Genomic DNA, 16,187 nt, shown 5'->3' on the forward strand with positions numbered 1-16,187 from the left:
TATTTATTATTTTTCATAATGAAATATTATATTTATATAATATATATCTATTATATATATATATACAAACGATATGACGCTTCAAAAATGTTTTTCTTACCTTTTGTTTTGTAATTATAATTATTATTATTATTATTAAGGAAGCGGTTATATATGTATAGGTAGCTCAGCACTTGGTTCAGGGTATCTGCCAGTCAGGTACGCCCGACTAGAGCACTCTTGTTGTTGTTGTTGTTGTTGTTGCCTGTCTACCTTGTGCAATACTAGTTCTGGCTGTCTGCCTGCTGCTCGCCTTTACCTTGTTGTATTCATCAGGTTGTAGTTTCGTGTTCGTGGCTCGAGCGCAAGGTAAAAAGGCAAAAAAAAAAAAACGGTTACCATCCGTTCCCCGTCCCCTGCCCCTCCGTCCTCCCTCCTCTCTCCTCCGTCCTCGGTTGCCCGGCTGCTGAGCTTGTATCAGCAGGCTTCTGAAATTCTATCGGTTACTGCCACTGCACTGTAAGTAGCACACTTTTCTCTAGTTATCTATAATTATGAATAGACAGAGCGGTCTGTGTGGATCCATCGAATAGGCGAAAAAAGCCCGAAGCCTCAGGCAGGGCATTTAGCAGATGCTAAGATTGTGTGGAACAGGTCAACTGAGTAACTGAGTAACTGATGTAGCCCACGTTCGCTTCGTTTTTGCAGGTATTAATGATATGCTTATAATGGAAATGCAGACGTCGCCACATCTTAGCCATGGGCTAGCGACACTCTCGCCGGTACACCACCTAGTACACCAGCATCAGCATCAGCATCACAATCAGCATCAGCACCAACACCATATTATCCATCAATCCCAAGCCCAAGCCCAGCACCAACAGCATCAACAACTCCCACAGCAAATGGGCGGCTCATCAACATTGCACACACTCCAAAGCAGCTCCACAGCCAGTGAGCACCTCCTCGCCGTCAGCATCAGCACCCATCAGCATCAGCATCAGCATAGCCAAGTCTATACCACGACATCGTTGGATGACAAGTCTAAGGGTAAGTTATTCCACTCACTTTTACACTTTTGTTGCACTTTCGCTCTAATCTTGTTAACGAGGCTCGAACCGGCTTCAACTTGTAATACATTCGTATCATATTTAATGTACGAACATAATATGGAATAGCCCATTCAAGAATATAGACTCATGATCACTTTTCAAATTATCTAAGCCAAACTGGGATATTAAAAACTTCCTACGAGTACTCAGAATGTAACTGAGTTGATTTATAGCCTAATTCCACTGTCAACATTTGCTAATGTGAAATATGTTTGCCCATAAGAAACCACATTTTTCACATTTGCGAAAATTTTTGGTATTCGCCCCGAATAATTCGTGTTTTTTGCGATGATTTATCGAATTTCGTATCGATGTTATGGAAAATATGAAAGTATCATTAAAAGAGCTGATATATAGCTGAATACCGCAGAGTCCATTAAATGCGGAGCCCCTACTTCGTCGAGGCCGTATTATTTGACAATAAGAAGGACAACTCATTTAATCTACTCAAAGAAGCGATATTTTTCCCATTTGTATGTTACCGATAACTGAAACTTGCTAATGGAATCGCAGAATGTGAAAAATGTAAATGTAAGAAATGTTGAGCATAGTAGAATCAGGCTTTAAACCATTTTGGTCCTAGGCTCTCCTAGTTCACGAAAAGCCCGAGTTTATTTTATATAATCGACGTAGACCGTTTCCACGAAATCAATAATAGTAAATATAATTATATCTTGTCTTTGAACATATCTCGGAGCTTTCATAAGCTGAAGACCCTAAATAATGGGATGTATGATGTCTTAGAGTTTACACATATCTTGAACTTTCCACATTTTGATGCCATTTTATTCCCTGAAAGTAAAAAGAAAATTTCTGGACAGTTGCAGAGTTAATATTTCTTTCCGAGCAGGCAAAATGGTTGTAAAGTTAAGTCAAGTCTCACACAAGGGAAGAGGAAGAGAAAGAGAATATTGGTTTTGTGTATTGTCCGTCCGGAATATATGGTCATAAACATATTCCACATTTGTAAAACGAGTCATTTTTTGTACTTGATTCAAGCCTTTTTGTACTTATTCTAAGAGCTTTTAAAGCTTATATGAAATGAAGTACGAATTACACTTGATTCAAGAATTTTTATCTCGATTCGGGCTCAAAACCTTACAAATTTCTTGGTATAGAATCAAGTACGAAAAGCCATGTCATTAGCCTGTCGTTTTTCTCTCCTGTACTCAAAAAAATGACCTTAACAATTTTTTTCCACGCCCACTAAAAGTCGACCTTCTTTGAAGATCGCAATGTTCAGTCGACAGTTTGAAGGTTTGAAGGTTTGAAGGTCAACCGCAGCGAGAGTTTTCTATCGTAAATAATATTGTGCTTATACTTAAATCTAATACATATATTAAACTGCATAAAATTAATAAAGGTAAAATAAGAAAAAAACATACGGGCCGTTATGTAAATACATGTGTGTACTGAGCAGCGAGTCGACTCGATTTGAATACGTTGTAGCTATTCATAAAACATTGAGGATAACAAGGAACTAAACAAAAGATTGCATTTACATTTCCGAGTTTCCATAAGTAGCAGTGCTCTAGTCTCTAGGGAGTGCCCGACTGGTCGGATACCCTAGCTTTAGTCTATACATAGATAGCGCATTTTCGCTGAGCTCTTGCGTGTTCCTTCCTCAGCCCCAAACTGTGCATAAAAAAGGTTAGTCGTAGCTAGTTAGATTAAGTCAGATGTTTTCAATATTTTCTTGGCATACAAAAGTGTGTATAGGGAGTTTTAGCTGGGTCTAGTTCTTATGAATTGCAAGTTTATCGATTTCAAGATATCGATCTTAATCCATATTATGATATAGCAGGAGATATGGCACACTAATTGTAATTTATATAATATGTACATACTTTTTAAATATTATATAATATATATATACTTTTTAAATATCAAGCACAGCTTTTGTATTTTTCGAGATAGACTCAGGTCGTCGTCGTCGTGTTACATAGATCTCCACGAACCCATTCAACCCCTTTTACCCATTCTGAATGGGTTCAGGGTATAAAAAGGGTCAACGAAATAGCATACATTTATAAGTACACGCGGCTTGGTAGCTTCGACCATTGAGAAAGGCATAGAGACTGAACTCTAGTTAAAATTTTGTCAAAGAACAATAGCCTTGGCTCGCGACTGGCCTCTTACCTGGGCAGGTGGTAGGGGGGGGGGGGGTGGGTAGGCCAAAGACAAGTGTTCGACTTAAGAGTAAGACACATGCTGGTTGTTATCGCCAGGCACGGACCTTGTTCTTCTGAGCCCTTCTTCTTCTTCTTCTTCTTCTTCTTCTTCGTTTGTATGGTCTCGGAATTAAATGAACAAATTCTGTTGCCTCAGTCACGGATTTGCCAATAGAAATTTGCTGCAAAGCACAGTGGATACGACTTGCATAAAATTGGGCGAGACGATCAATACCCATTCCGATTCATCCATTTGATCTCTTTCATATCTGTTACTTTCTGATAATGTCAAAAGTTGGGTATTTGACAAACCAGGCTCTCATCCCCAAAGCTATAGTAATAAACTATATATATTTATAGCTGTCGAGATATCTTGATCAAACTAAGTATTTACAAGTTTCACAATGATTTTTAAATGTTTTCCATCAACATCCAACCACTATCTCTATATACAAACCTGTTTGTCCTGACTGACTGATTGAATGACTGATTGATTGACTGATTGACTGACTGACTGATTGGTGATTAACTCACAGCCAAAACCGTAAGAGCTATATTTTCACGTTAAGACGGGGTTTTGGGAATTTCCACCCGCCAGTGTGGAAAAATCGCGAAAAACGGCTTTATGAAACATTCTGTTTGCCGATCAGGCTTAAACTCATTTTGAAAGATATTTGTTCGAATTCATTAGAGGGGTGTTTCACACTTTTCGGAAACGTAACGGGTTTAAATTCATTTTCAAGGATCTTTTTGAAAAAACATTTGACAAGTGTCTTCATTTCTCGCAGAATCTAAGCTTCCTCGTTGGAAAATGCAATCCAAATATTTTGTTGGGCGAAGTTTCAAGTTTTCTCTTATTTTCAAAGCGTTGAAGTAGAACGTTATGCAAATTACACGAAGAACTTCTGCCATGTGTCTGTCAGGATATTTGCATTCATTTTTTATAAGAGTCTACATCTAATGAAGAAGGTTTTAGTAGAGAATAGTATTCTCGAGTAAAAGTTAAAAATAATAAGAATATTGACTGTTTTTCATTTAGGAATACACATAAAATAGGAAAAATGAGGAAAAAGATGTTGAATAGAGTAAAGAAATGTGTACAAATTTGTAGAATAATAGAAGATAGGATGTAGAGATGGGAAATCTCAGACTCGGTGGGCAAAAATGTATAAGTTCTCGAAGGTATTTTACTGGGAGAGAGGGAGAGAATGTTCGGTGGAGAATACGTGGTACAATCTATTAAATTCTTAATCTGCAGGGGTAAAGGACGATAATTCTCGGTAGGTCTGAACGAAGCAGAGAATATTAGAAGGATCTACTTTTATTTGTAACTTTTTTGATTCGTTATTAAACGGACAAAACCTATCTGAGTCCGAGCTTAGCTCGTCGTCCCGTTTGAGAATATATGTGCAAGTTATGCGATTCACATTGAGATAACTTTGCTAACCGACAATTTATGATTTACCATTTGATTGCAGATCAAAAGTTTGACGAATACTCGAGCGGCTTAGTGCGCGGAATATCAACGCCGACGATCCAAGAATCGGCTACGCTGGCTGGAAACAGTTTTCTGGGCCAGTCGCAGGCGCAGAATGTGGAATGGATAACAGCCATGGGTGATGCCCAACACAACACAGGTAATTCCTATAGATATCATATATATGCATACACACAGTACAGTGAAAACTCTCTTGGCCGGACAGCGAACTCCAATATGGAAGGGAATGTTGGGAAGGATTGGCCAGATTTATTCTAAGTCATGTCAGGTGGAGCCACAATTGAGTAAAATACACTAAATATAAAGACAAGAATAATCGTTTATCGTCTGATGGCATATTTTCAAAAAATTATAAACATATTTTTGACACAGACTGAATTATTTTGAAATGGACGATTGGCGTTAATTATACCCTGAGCCCATTAAAAATGACCCCATAAAGTATATATATTCTTGTCCGTCTGTAGCTGTAGGTCCTCCTAGTCCCCGCGCAGATCGAGTTTGTTTCCGATATTCGATAACTTACCCCGTTTCCAAGTAATCGATAAAAATCGATATTGAAATCCTGTTTTTTTTTTGGCAATTTCGGCAAATAATATGAGCGAGAGTTACCAAACTTGTCATGTAGCTTCTAGAATATTTGTTTTTTCTTACCCATGGGTTTCGAAATAACTAGAATCGTTTTTCAAAAATTACTTTATATATGCAACGTATAAAATTGAAATTTACTCTAGTTTAGCATAGATTCAGCTAATTAAAAATAATGATTACACGGACATTTTTTCGATTATCTATCCATCTATCTGTCCCCACTCCCCATTTGGGTCGAAAGTAACTACTAAGAAGGTATTTTTGCAAAGTTCAAGCATCAAATGGTGGAAAAGGTTGCTCAAAGTTGATATTTGGCAGTCGGGTTAACAAGTGCCAGTTCGCCGGTTCAAATCCAACAGCAATTTTAATATTTTATACATAAATGAGGTCTACTTAATCGCTGGCCTTGCAATCAATTTTAACCAATTTTAATTCGCATTTTATACCATAATTTGGTGCTTCGTGTGGGATCCGTTCCGTTCCGGGAAGAGAAAGAGGGGTATCCGGCTGATTGGAATGGCCGCTGGGAGAGTTTTAACAGTATTTGTATATTGCCAACATTCTAAGTATGTTTAATTAATTTGAGTCGGTTCTCATTTGCATTCTAGAAGATTCGCACAGTTCACAAGGCAGCATTTCTGGAGATGGTAAGTAAAAACCATTTTATGGTCAACCCTTTATTTAGTTAAGTAGCTTCACAGGTGGAAGATGGATACTTAACACATTTAAATTGTATTCCCACCATAGATATATGTCGTCATTTAAGTAGGCTATCGATTACCAGTCACCGATCTCGTGTGACAACAACCGACAGCCTCTTCCCCTTTCCCATGTCCCATAGTCGGAACAAGTCCGTCCGTCCCACCATCCGTCCGTCCGTCCGACCGACCGGTCAATCTTTTGTGGTTTAGCGAGAAATGTCTCAAGTAACTACGTGTTTAATTGAAAATAACGCAGTCCAACCACAAAGGCGGTTTTAGTTTCTTTACTACTCATCTCGTATTGCCGAGTTTTCTCGTTTTCTCGTCTTGTTTGCCCGAATCAAAATAGTGCTTGATAAGTTTTCTCTAACGTATTGGTATGGGTATCTGTATCTGTATCTGTATCTGTATCCGCCGGTTGTGGATTGCGGGTAGCAGGTATTATTGTTGGCCTTCACATGCCTATGAAGCGACCAGGCCCAGAGGCCCACACTGGTCACCCCGATCGTCGAGGTATGCATTACAACTTTGACAAGCGTACTCTAGTCAGAAGTGCCCAACTAGGAGATACCCAGACAAATGGGCGAAAAGGCTAGATAGACTCAGCAAGAATATATGTATGTATATAGCTTGTGCGGTCTGTTAGGTGCATTTCCAAACGACTATCATACCCTTTTTGTATATTTTCACTGGGTATTAAAACACAACAAATAGGGCCAAGCTAATAACCGCACAAATGCAAAACACTTTACTTTACCGTTCACCTGCATCAACAGGTAGAAATAAGCCACAAGCTCGGAACAGTTTCCTTCCTTCTTTAATCTCATGCCTTTTCTTTGGCTGTCATTATTCGAAAACCTTAGAATATATGGATTTGTTCTCATAGTCTTGTAGAGAAAAGTCAGTCAGTTTTAAAGCTTTACTGATGACTAGCGGATATTTCATGGAATTTCCTGTGGAAGCTTAAATTATCCGTACTATCTTATATATATTTGAAAATAAGTTTTATAAGTCCATCGAATAAGGAAACCAAAGGTTAGAATTTACGGCTTCTGTCCATGTTAGTCTTGTGGTGGATTTTCCGAATAGTGTGAAACGCGTATTAGATGAATTTTCACAACGATTTTTGAAAATGATTCTGAATTCAATCGGATAGTGAACAAATTTCATACAACCATTTTCCGCCAATTTACCACCGTTGCGGGTGGAATTACACCAAAATCCGATTTTTTCACGGTTTTCAATGAATGTACCTTTACTTGCGTGTTAAATAAGCAAATATGATTCCTTAAAAAATATAATTTGGCATACATCCATTTATGCCCTGGAAATTTAGTGAAGATCGAATAACAAACAAAAAAGTTATTCAACATTAAATATCCATTTTTATATTATACATAATTTTATCTATAAATTGGGATACATTTTATATGTTTGAGAAATTCAAAAGTAAAATATTATATTGACTGGGGGGATTCTCTGAACCTTTGTCCATCTTATTTTAAGATATGTTTTCATCCTGAATTTCCACTTAGACGGTGTGGATTTTGCAGAAAGCGTGAAACAGCTTTCAAAATGAATTTGATGAACGATTTTTGAGATGATTTTTTCATACTTGCCAGTAGAGCTCTCCAATTGCCCGTCTTAGCATCCACCTTTTTCATATATATATATATATATAGATAAGAGCAATCGAAAGCAGGCATAAACATCTATAATAGGAATTATGCAAATGATATGATTGCGATTTACATAGTAGACCCCACAGCGGAACGCAATTCGACTTTAATTGCAAGATGTAAGAGAGAGAGAGAGAGACATTAAAAGGAAAAGTCAAAGCAGCACAATAATAATTAAAACAATCCCCAAAGGATGTTGCTCGAAAAGTCAAAACATAAGTTAAAAGTGATTTGTCAAATTAAAATGAACAGTACCCACAAATGCGCAGATATGCCGGCTCTTCCTCCACCTATTTGTCGTAGTCGTCGTAACGAAACTCCTGTGGTATATTTAATAACAGTTGAACACACAACTGGGAATTCAGAAATGAGCACAGCTCGGCGTTAAACAGAAACAACATCTGGTACCAGGCCGCTAACGAGTGGATGGGGCACTGAGTACTTCGCGAAAGATGCTTCGTATGATTGATTTTTGCGACAATGATTAGATATGTGTATACACGCGCAGTTGCCGGGAGTCTGGAGGAGGTCATCCCTCGTCTACCTACAAAAGATGATGAGCCTAGCTCTGAAACTGTGCGAGATATAGAGCGAGGCACAAAAGTTGTATCACTTTGTCTAGTTTATGTTACATATTCCGAACCTCAAGCATCAATTTGCTCAAATAACGGGATTGCGATGTTGATTTTTATCGATTTATCGGGACAAGTTATCGATTATCGGACACAACAACGTTCAAAATTGCAAGTCTGTATATATAAAATATATATACAAATTATATGCCCGTTTATTTTCCAATTGTTGTCCAAATATGGGAGATTGACTCGGATATGCTTCCTTCGGCCTTATATACATACACATTCCCTCAAACATTTTTGCCATTTTTTACCCATTTGCCAAGATGTACACAGAAAGAAACGCGGCGGGCTTAAAAATAGTTAATGTATCTTAATTAAAGACCAACAAATGATTAATAAAAGTATTTTTGATCATAAATTTAGTATAATTTAAGTTCGAGAGCTCTTGAACCAAGTTTAATATATACTTATTTCAAGCTCGAACTGACATTTTATTAGGGACAAATTGGTATTATATAAAGAATCGTTAAATTTTGATTCAATACTATTACGTTCTTAAATTCAGCCCAATAAGGCTGCACAGCTTAAGTCGAGTTTTTTCGTACTTAAAAAGTCATAATAGAAGTAAGAATTATTTAATTTAAGATAACCTGAAAGCTACCAGCATTGGTTAATAAATAGATAAATAAGAATTTCGTACTTAAATCAAGTATCAAGACTTATCGTACTTTTATTAACGGTTCTATTTGATTCAAGTACGCAATTCTTGATTTTTCCCGCTGTGTACTCCCGTGCTACCACTACAAGCATACGTATGTATGTATATGTTTATGTGTATAACTGTATAAGTGGATCATGAACATCGTCCCCTCCCGCAGGTAGCTATTTTAATGAAAGCGCGGAATCAGAAACTCGACAAGTTAGCAATAATCGAATTACATATAAATATTTAATCAGCGGGGAGAAGAGCTCACCGACTTTGCGGTGGTTAATGGATATAAGATTTATAAATAATTTGGGCATGCGCTACTTAGAAGTCTCGGCTGCAAAATACAACAATATTTGCCTATATGTACATGATGCAGTATACACTCACATACATATGAACGTGTGTCTGTGTATGAACAGGAAAACCCGTTTGTTAATATTTTTGTCGCTCACATAATTACTTTGTTTATATGTGACAACTTGATGTCATCATCATACATACTCATAGCGCACACAGAAGAAAAAAAAACGGCAATAAAATTTAGTACAGCGAGCAGAGAGCACGGGATGCACACGCAGACAAACAAAAAAACAACACACTAACACAAACACAAACAATCACAACAAGAAAGCCTAAGCGGTGTGTGTGTATAAGCGAGATGGAGAGATAAAGAAACACAGCGATAGAGAGCTGTAAATGCTTAAGTGGTAGAAACGAGAAACGACAACTGTGATTGGTGCTAAGCACATCTTGGTCTTGGTGCTGATTGGCGGAAATCCCACTGCGTGCTTACTGCGTTCTTCTCTCTCACTCTCACTCTTTCGTTGTGCTGTGTTGTGTTGTGTTTGCGCGTGGGTGGGCAGCAACCTCTTGCTCCGTCCCAGAAAAAAAAAACAACTTATTTTTGTACGAAGCTTTAATAATAGACCAAAGACACTTATTCGAAAGACCATGAAAAATATATTTAAGATGCATTAAATCTGATATCGATTGGAAATCACTTTTGTTGAATGAAAAATATATTTTAAAATACAAAAAACTCAATTATTATGATAAGTAACTGGAGGATATGATTGCGCAATGAAACAGGTCTTCATAAAGCGCTTAATTCGGGATAAGTGAGAGAAAAAAACACAAGCCTTCTGCTGTGTTAAAAACCAAAGCAGGAATACACACACACACACACACACACACACACACACACACACGCACACACATACATACATGCATAGATACAAAGCCAGTATCTGACCATAAGCCATGGGCTTAAACATTTAGCGCCAATCCAAAAGAAGGCGACACCAACTGCCCACAACACCACCGCCCCCCCGTATCCTCCCTCATGCAGCAGCAGCAGCAGCAGCCGCAGCACCAGTCAGAGGTAGTCGGTATGCAGAGCCCAGTTCTAAATAGGAAGCAAATGACGCTACGCTGTGGCTGTGGCTGTCTCTCGGCTGTTTGGTTCGTCTTCATTGGCTCGCTGCAGTGAGTCGTGGTCGTGGTCGGAGTCGGAGTCGAAGTCGGGCAGTCGTGAAGTATGCGCAAGCCGATGTGGTTGGGCGGTGCGGTGCGGTGGCGAAACAAGGACCAAGGACACGCTCAGCACGCAGTACACACACGAGCTGCAATCGCAGACGCACGCTCACACAGACACACACACATACACGACGACTCACACGCACAAGCACACGGACACGCACAGACAACACACAGATAAGAAACAAAACGTGCGCAGGATCTCGGCGACTGAAAGCAAACAGTCCGGAAAAAATGGCTAGAAATATTTCACGGCACTGAAAACGAAACAAAAAACCAAAATTTATAATAAGTAAAACAACGGCAACGGCGACGACGACGACGACGACGCAAAATATTTGAACAAAAAAGAAAAAAGGAAAAGAGCAAAAAAAAAGTAGAAAAAGGAAATTGGCTCGGTTCGCTTTCACATGAATGCCATGCACGAAAATAGACACCGACAAAGCAGCAAACGCCTCGCCACCATCCGGAGACGCGGATTGTGAAAATCGTTATCAGTTGAATGCTGGTATCGTTAATCGTTATCGTTATCGTTATTGCTATCGGTTATCGGTTATCGGCTGTCGGGCTGCCCACGTGCGTGCATATCGCAACTTGAAAATTGTTCAAAATCATCTCAATTGCAATTTGTGTCGGATATTGTGTATTTTGTGTCACTGTGCTCCCAAATTCTCGGGATATACCCATTAATATCGTTCGCATTAAGATCACAGCAGCACCAGCAGCCCAACATGGATCTCTCAACGGCATATCGTTACAATCAAAACATGATGGAATATTACACATGTATATAATCTTACAAACACTACAAATATTTTCCTTTATCATGTGATTTCCTCCTACTCCCCAACAAGTAGAGAGGAACACAAGATAACAAATTTCTTATATACATATATGCTTAGCCTACGACAGATCCTTAGTTTGTTTACTATACTTAGCTCTGTTTTCGATAGATAGTCCCAATATGATATAGAATTTCTATGTTAAAAAGCCAAAGCGAGCTTGGTCGTTCCCCTTGAAGATATCTAATCTCGTATCGTATGTTGACTTGGTCAATTAATCTGAGGAAACCAAAATGTCTTTACACAAAGTCAAACGGAGACGTAACATTGTTGTATTTGGCTCTAAGGAACTTCCGTACACAGACGAGTTTGTTATCTGAAAATTTAGTTCGTTTCAAGCTCCTAAAGTATAGATATTTCTGATATATATTTGAATATCCGAATCCGTTTGTTTGCTTTCAATCACGGATCCAATCTAAACTAAATTATATAGTCGCAGTATGAACTATCGGTTGAGAACAGTTCTTGTTTGAAACACGTTCGTTTATCAATATATATTAATCAATATATATCAAAAATTATGACCCATTCAATATATGAGAACACCCCTATTAACTTCGGCCTGCAATATCCATTTGATTACTTTAATAAAAAATTTAAACCTAAAGCTTAAAAATGTTTGATCAATATCCGTAATGAATTTTTAAGCGTGAATTGTCCAGAACGAGTGAAACACATATTGGTTAATTTTTATATAGAACTTTGTATCTGGTCGCACGAAATTTGAACTTTCGACTTACAATATTTTAACATATCCGAGACATATCCAAATTTTGGGGCGGTAAATCAATATTTATTGATTTTATGAAAGACCTTACATATTTGCAATGTTTCACCCTCATCTTTTATTTTCATAGAGATCGGATTTGAGTATATATTTTATGTGGCCCAATATTGCCGACTTCATTCTATGTGTTTTTCGTTAAACTCATAATACCCTGAACCCATTGAAAATGGGTAAAAAGGGTATTATGTATTTGTGCAAATGTATGTAACAGGCAGAAGGAAGCATCTCCGACCCCATAAAGTATATATATTCTTGATCAGCATCAACAGCCGAGTCGATCTAGCCATGTCCGTCTGTCGGTCCGTCTGTCCGTATGTGTGAACGCAAGGATCTCGGAACCTATAAGAGCTAGAGAAATTTTGAAATTTTAGCTGTAGGATCGAGTTTGTTTCCGATACTGGATAACTTGCCCCGTTTCCAAATAATCGATAAAAATCGATATCGGCAATTTCGGCAAATAATATGAGCTAGAGTCACCAAACTTGACATGTAACTTCTAGGATAGTATATATATATATAAAGTATCTTTCATTTTATACCTATCGCCTGTTAGAAGAAGAGGGTTCAGGGTATCCCCTAGTCGGGAGCTCCCGACTAGAACCTATTACTTGTTTTGAACTCGTATAGGGACTAATAAGCCAGCAGGGCCATATACTAAATGTAAATGGCAATGACAATGTTGACTGAGAACGTATTTTCATTAAATATTATCTGACCATGATCCTATGTTTTGATTTGAAAATGGGTTTGAAGTAGATCAGACGAAAATATTTGATCCGCAATCGCTTCCCAGGAGCCGATCGGATGGTAAGCTAAGTAGATTCGCATTCGCATAAACGTTTTCCACGAATTTTCCGCGATTTTCCCTGTCTGCACGGCTTGGACTGTGCCGTCGATCAGCAATTGGTCAGATATAGCTTAGATCTGTTCAGGTCGTTAATCCAATCCAATTGAAAAATCGTTTAACGATATAGTTTCAAATTAAAACAATGAAAAGGTGTGGCACAATACTCGTTCTTGGTCGCAAGCTGGCGTTAAATATAATAATGGAAGTTGACAGAAAGCAAAAATAATAGACAAAAAGAATACAAACACAAACACATTGTTGAGACGAGGGTCGAGCTAGCTGCCAGGCTGTATGTTATGTATGTTATGCATGTATGTGTGCTTTGTATGAAAACAATATCTATTAGTTATGAGCACATCCATTGAAAATCAATAGTTCATTAAATGACAATCGCATTCGCCGTTTGGCACTCTGTCAGCCACTCAAAGGACCTTTGTCCCATGCAGGACTCGAGCTCGTATCCCGCTGCGCCCCTAAAACAGCATCAAATTCTTGTCGTCCGCTTATGTTCTTCGTAATATTGTAGATAGATATTGTGATCATGATCATGATCACGCGCCAAATGAATTAACGGATATCAGGAGCCCATATTCAAATTGAGTTCTAGTTTAAAAGCCAGATAAGTAGACAGTTGAGCTGATTGATATTTGTCAAGCATTCATTTTCAAGCTAAGTCGATCGTTTCTACGGCAGCTATAAGATATGGGATATATATATAGAATATATAACAGGGTTAAAGCCATCTCACAGAAAATAAGGCTAAATAAGGTCCTTTATATTAAAAACGAATTGTTACGGCGCTGTTGAAGTTAGAGTTGTCAGTTGTTGGATATATACTTGGATTATATATTCTCAACCGAGATTATCAGGCTATAGATCTATATCATCTTCTGTTTTAGAGCTAGGAGTGATCAAATATATAATAAAGACTCCTCTAACAAGTCTTAATCTGTTATCGAAGTGTGATCTAATTTTACACAGTCGCAACATTTCTTGCTTGTTATTTCCTAAACCCATTAAAATGGGTTAAAGGTTAAAGGAGTTAATTCGACATACAAAATCGGGTATTCACGGCCTAAAAGTTGAAGCTTTTACTTTTTCAATCAGTTTCTGCCCGTGTAAAATGTAAATCAATTATCCTGTTAACTCAACGTCTATTCAAAAACAGTCTTAAAGTCCATTAAATATAGAACCTAAAGTTTGATTCAACGGGTTCCGTCCGATATGGTAAGAATCTTGAAGACGAAAAAAACACCGCATTTTCGATTCAAGAGCGGGGAATTCAGCGAAAAACATATCATATACATCACAAAGATCTTTCGAAATGATATTGACGCCGGGCCGATGGTAAACAAAAAAAAATGGCAAATTCCGCCAAATTTCCACAGTTACGGGTGGATTTCGCTTTGAATATAAATTTGAGGCCAATCGAAGGAATCGAAAAATTATGCTTTGGCATCCTTTAACCTGCAAAAACGTAAAACACTTCGGAAATGTTTTTATTCAAAGATCTCGGAAAATGATTTTGACGCCAAAATGATTTCCACCAATTTACAACAATTGCGGGTGGAATTGGCAAAGTCCCTGAAACACGTGTTTATTATGTTTTTTTTTATGGCATTTTGACCATAAATTTGAAGCAAATCGGACGAAACTAAAGACTTCGCCTGAAAAATCTTCGAACCGCATTTTTCACCGAGGAGCCGTGGATTTTTCAAAAAGTGGAATTGAATTCGCACCCGAAACTTCACCCACCAAATCTTGCGACACACCCTCAAAGGAATTTGAGCAGAGATCTTGCAAATAAGCTTAAAGCAAATCGGAAAAAACTTAAAGGGAAAATCTTTGACTCTGCGTTTTGGGAAAAGTGTTAAATCCGATTCAAATAAATGTTCCAAAAGATCTTTAGGAATAAGCTTACACAGGAAACTTCGACCATTTAAATTCAAAAGCCGATCGGATATACAAACTGTTTTTTTTTTCAATAGTACCTACAGTAAAAATTTTAAAAAGTTTTATACATCGAGATAAATAAAACCAAGCTTGGTTAGGTAGTCATTTTTTTGATACCTCTCCTCATTCCCGCAACTTGGAAAATAACTCGCTTTGGCCCGTAAATTTGAGAAAGATCGGACTATGAACACCGATGCTATTCAATAGTTCATTTCCCCAAAGAAGAAGCACGGCCAGAGTCCGTGTGTTTTTTGATGAATGTATTATATGTTTAGAAGGAAGCTGGAATATTTAGGAAGGTTTAGGTTTAGTTAAACATCCCCTGGCACAAAGTTGATCTGATTTGTTGGCTACTTCGAAAAACACGCCTCCCAAATGGTGAACAAATTTCAGAACATATTTTAAATGTTTTGAGACTGTTTGCAGGCAGTTCGTACTTAATTAGCAATTGCATATCAAGTGCGAAATTTAAGTGCAGAAAGTAAATGATGTGTAAACGACTCCCGCCTTGGCTCTGTTTGTCATTAGGACAGATCTCTTCTGACCAATTAAGGGCGGCCTCTTTCTTGTTCTCCTCGCATGGCTGTCGATGCTTCGTCTGTCTGCTTCGGCTTATAATTAGCAGTTGTGTAAAACATAAATAAATTACCACAAGGAGCAACTGAATTGCATAGCTGCAATCTTTTCTATCAAACATTAATTGCCCGTAGTGTTCATTAAATGCTTTTATAGAGATTACACATTAAATAAGGCCGATCGGAGAATAATGTAACCCTTATCTGTACAACCTTGAATTTTTTTTTTATTCAGGGAACGGTGGGTTTTCTTCAATATGTTGAACATGTTCTCAATGAATTTTCACAGAGAGAGAAATTTAAAATTCATCGAATCGATCGACTATATCAATTTAGATATTCCGCCCGTTGCGGCGGATTCCGTTGTGGAATATTTATGTGAAAGCATTATAAAATCCACTTCAAGATATCTTTAACCCGCCGGCGGGCGGAAAATGGGCAAAAAGTTAGCTTTGCAAATGGGAAATTTGAAATTCATCGGATCGATCGACTATATCAATTTAAATTTGAAAAATTCGACACATATTCCGCCCGTTGCGGCGGATTCCTGTTGTGAAATATTTATGGGAAAGCATTATAAAATCCACTTCAAGATATCTTTAACCCGCCGACGGGCGGAAAATGGGCAA

General features: G+C 37.9%; 1 protein-coding gene across 4 annotated transcripts in view; it reads left to right on the forward strand.

Moving 5' to 3' along the window:
- The first annotated feature begins 690 nt into the window (after positions 1–690).
- sv (shaven) overlaps positions 691–16,187 on the forward strand; it is a 38,252-nt gene continuing 22,755 nt past the window's right edge. For 3 of the 4 annotated variants that reach the window (XM_064681436.1, XM_064681437.1, XM_064681438.1), the window contains exons 1-3: positions 691–1,029; positions 4,741–4,899; positions 5,960–5,998. In XM_064681436.1, the coding sequence (XP_064537506.1) occupies positions 699–1,029; positions 4,741–4,899; positions 5,960–5,998 (529 nt within the window). In that variant the 5' untranslated portion in view covers positions 691–698. Of the gene's footprint in view, positions 1,030–4,740; positions 4,900–5,959; positions 5,999–11,158; positions 11,341–16,187 lie in introns of those variants that run through there. The other variant, XM_064681439.1, reaches the window with a different exon arrangement.

Source organism: Drosophila montana, unplaced genomic scaffold (assembly GCF_035044405.1).
Source record: "Drosophila montana isolate Dmon_TW-CO22-7 unplaced genomic scaffold, ASM3504440v1 contig_2397_1, whole genome shotgun sequence".
Classification (NCBI taxonomy): Eukaryota; Metazoa; Arthropoda; class Insecta; order Diptera; family Drosophilidae; genus Drosophila; species Drosophila montana.